The 2,402-nt window shown below is 43.0% G+C and overlaps 1 protein-coding gene across 1 annotated transcript; it reads left to right on the top strand.

The window, feature by feature from the left end:
- Window positions 1-552: 552 nt before the first annotated feature.
- LOC147358856 (olfactory receptor 5AN6-like) lies at window positions 553-1,497 on the top strand. Its single transcript, XM_086342158.1, has one exon. The coding sequence runs from the start codon at window positions 553-555 to the stop codon at window positions 1,495-1,497; it is 945 nt and encodes a 314-aa protein (XP_086198284.1).
- Window positions 1,498-2,402: the final 905 nt, after the last annotated feature.

Raw genomic sequence — 2,402 nt, 5'->3', positions numbered from 1 at the left:
CTAAGACCGTGTTTTTAGTCACTAAGCTAAACACAGGAGTTATCATCTCATTAATAGTATCCTAAAATTTCCCAAGTATCTTCTAAGAAGGGCTTTCCAAATGTTAGCATATGTTCTTTTGTCTTTGTGATAGGTAGGTGGGTTAATATTGAAAAGTGTAATATCCTCTTTTTAAATTTAATAAAGTTAATTGGAGTATATCTGCTCTACGATGTGGTTTTAGCTTCTGCTGCACAGCGGGTCTCAGCCGTCTGTGTCCATACATCCCTTCCTCCTGAGCCTCCCCACGCGTCTGCTACTGCGCCCCGCTGGGCCATCACAGCGCCAGGCTGAGCTCCCTGGGCTGCCCTCTTGTACATGTGGGAACTCTGGCACACAGAGCAATCAGTTAGGGGCAAAGTTAACCAGCGTTGTTGCTTTTAAAGTTGTTCACTATTTCCCTCGATTCTGTGTTCGGTGTGGGTTGAAGGCAGTTTCTTCCCATGGACATTGGGGTAACAATTGACTTAAAGATTTATCCTTTTCCTACAGATCTGAGGACCCCCCAGGGCGATGGCTGGAGGAAGGAACAGTACAACAATCACAGAGTTTATCCTCTTGGGGTTCTCTGAGTTTCCACAGCTCACCGCTGTCCTCTTTTCAATATTCCTAGGGATCTACCTGGTGACAGTGTCTTGGAACCTGGGACTCATCGCCCTCATCAGGATGGACTCCCGTTTGCACACGACTATGTACTTCTTCCTCAGTAACCTGTCCTTGCTGGACACTTGCTATATTTCCACCATAGCTCCTAGAATGCTCTCAGACTTCTTCAGGAAGCATAAACTCATCTCCTTTACGGGGTGCATCATGCAGTACTTCTTGTTCTCTAGCCTGGGCCTGACTGAGTGCAGTCTGCTGGCGGCCATGGCTTATGATCGCTATGTCGCCATTTGCAGTCCTCTGCTCTATACAGCCACCATGTGCCCCTCTCTCTGCGTGCAGATGGTGGCAGGATCTTGTGTAACTGGATTCCTTGGCTCGTTCATTCAGTTGTGTGCCTTACTTCAGCTCCACTTCTGTGGGCCAAACATCATCAACCATTTCTTCTGCGACCTGCCCCAACTGCTAACCCTATCCTGCTCGGACACCTTGTTCTTTCAAGTCATGACATCTGTGCTCACAGTCATCTTTGGGCTCATGTCTGTCTTGGTTATCATGATATCCTATGGTTACATTGTTGCCACCATTGTGAAGATCACTTCAGCTGAAGGCCGGTCCAAAGCCTTCAACACTTGTGCTTCTCACCTGACAGCAGTGACCCTCTTCTTTGGCTCGGGTATCTTTGTTTATATGTATCCTAATTCTGGCGGTTCCTCGAGCCAAAGCAAGCTGGCATCTGTCTTGTACACTGTTATAATCCCCATGCTAAATCCATTGATCTATAGCTTGCGGAACAAAGAAATCAAAGATGCCCTAAGCATATGGAAGAAGAAACTCTTTTCCTGGTGTTACTGACTATGGAATGTATTTCAGCTGTATGCTGTAGGAGAAATGTCAACTAAAACATTGATCCACAACTCTTCTAACTGCAGAGTGAGTTATAATTACTCTCATCTTCTGATATAAACCCATGGCTGGTGCAAGGACAGGACAACACATGAGAAGTATCTGGAAGTTCATTATCTCCGTGCTTCATCAGTGATGACCCAATATATCAATAGGTTAAGAAATTCACAAGCATTTTTGTAGCTAGTTGTGATGATGTGACTCTTCCATTCAATGTTCCATCCTTTAGCATGTACTACCTCAAGGACCAATGGTGGAGTGGGCCAAGTAGATCAAGGTTGCCAGGAGACCAGCAAGCCTCTCCATAGCATCTCACTTTAGGCAGGACAGGAATTACTATTAGTGCTGAGCTCTTTTAAAAAAGAATTTCCTAACTCATTCTGTTAGTTCTCTCATTTAACCTATTCTTTCACCTCTGGAAATCATGAATTCATTACTTCACTTATGGACTTGTTCAAAGCAAAAATAAACAAGAGATCAACGATTTGTTAACTTCACACAAAAATAAATTTGTTGCAACAAGAATGCTCAACATGTCTGTAATATTTAAGATTTGGTTTGTCAGTTGGCTTGTTAGAGACATTTAGACAATTTTTAAATCTGTTATTGCTATACAGTTATCTCTGTTCTTCCTTCTTCACTGTGTAACTGGAAAAGGGAATCAGAAAATGGCCTTTTGCTGGTGAGATGGTCTAGTGCTTGATTTTGGCACCTCCAACAATGTCTTTATGTTACTTTTTTTGTTGTTTTTTGCTTTTTGAGTAGACCAAGTCTCCACTAGGAAGTTGTTTTTCCAGTAATTAACAAGTGGAAAGTGGTTGGTAAAATTAGCTATAAGAAGCTGATACATGAGA

The sequence above is a fragment of the Bos grunniens genome, chromosome 15, assembly GCF_055505025.1.
Source record: "Bos grunniens cultivar Pamir isolate PY7600 chromosome 15, Bosgru_T2T1.0, whole genome shotgun sequence".
Lineage (NCBI taxonomy): Eukaryota > Metazoa > Chordata > Mammalia > Artiodactyla > Bovidae > Bos > Bos grunniens.
This window is presented reverse-complemented; position numbering and strand designations above follow the sequence as displayed.

Bases quoted from the DNA above. Each gene is read 5' to 3' on its own strand.
- LOC147358856 (XM_086342158.1), top strand. From the start codon at position 553: ATGGCTGGAGGAAGGAACAGTACAACAATCACAGAGTTTATCCTCTTG.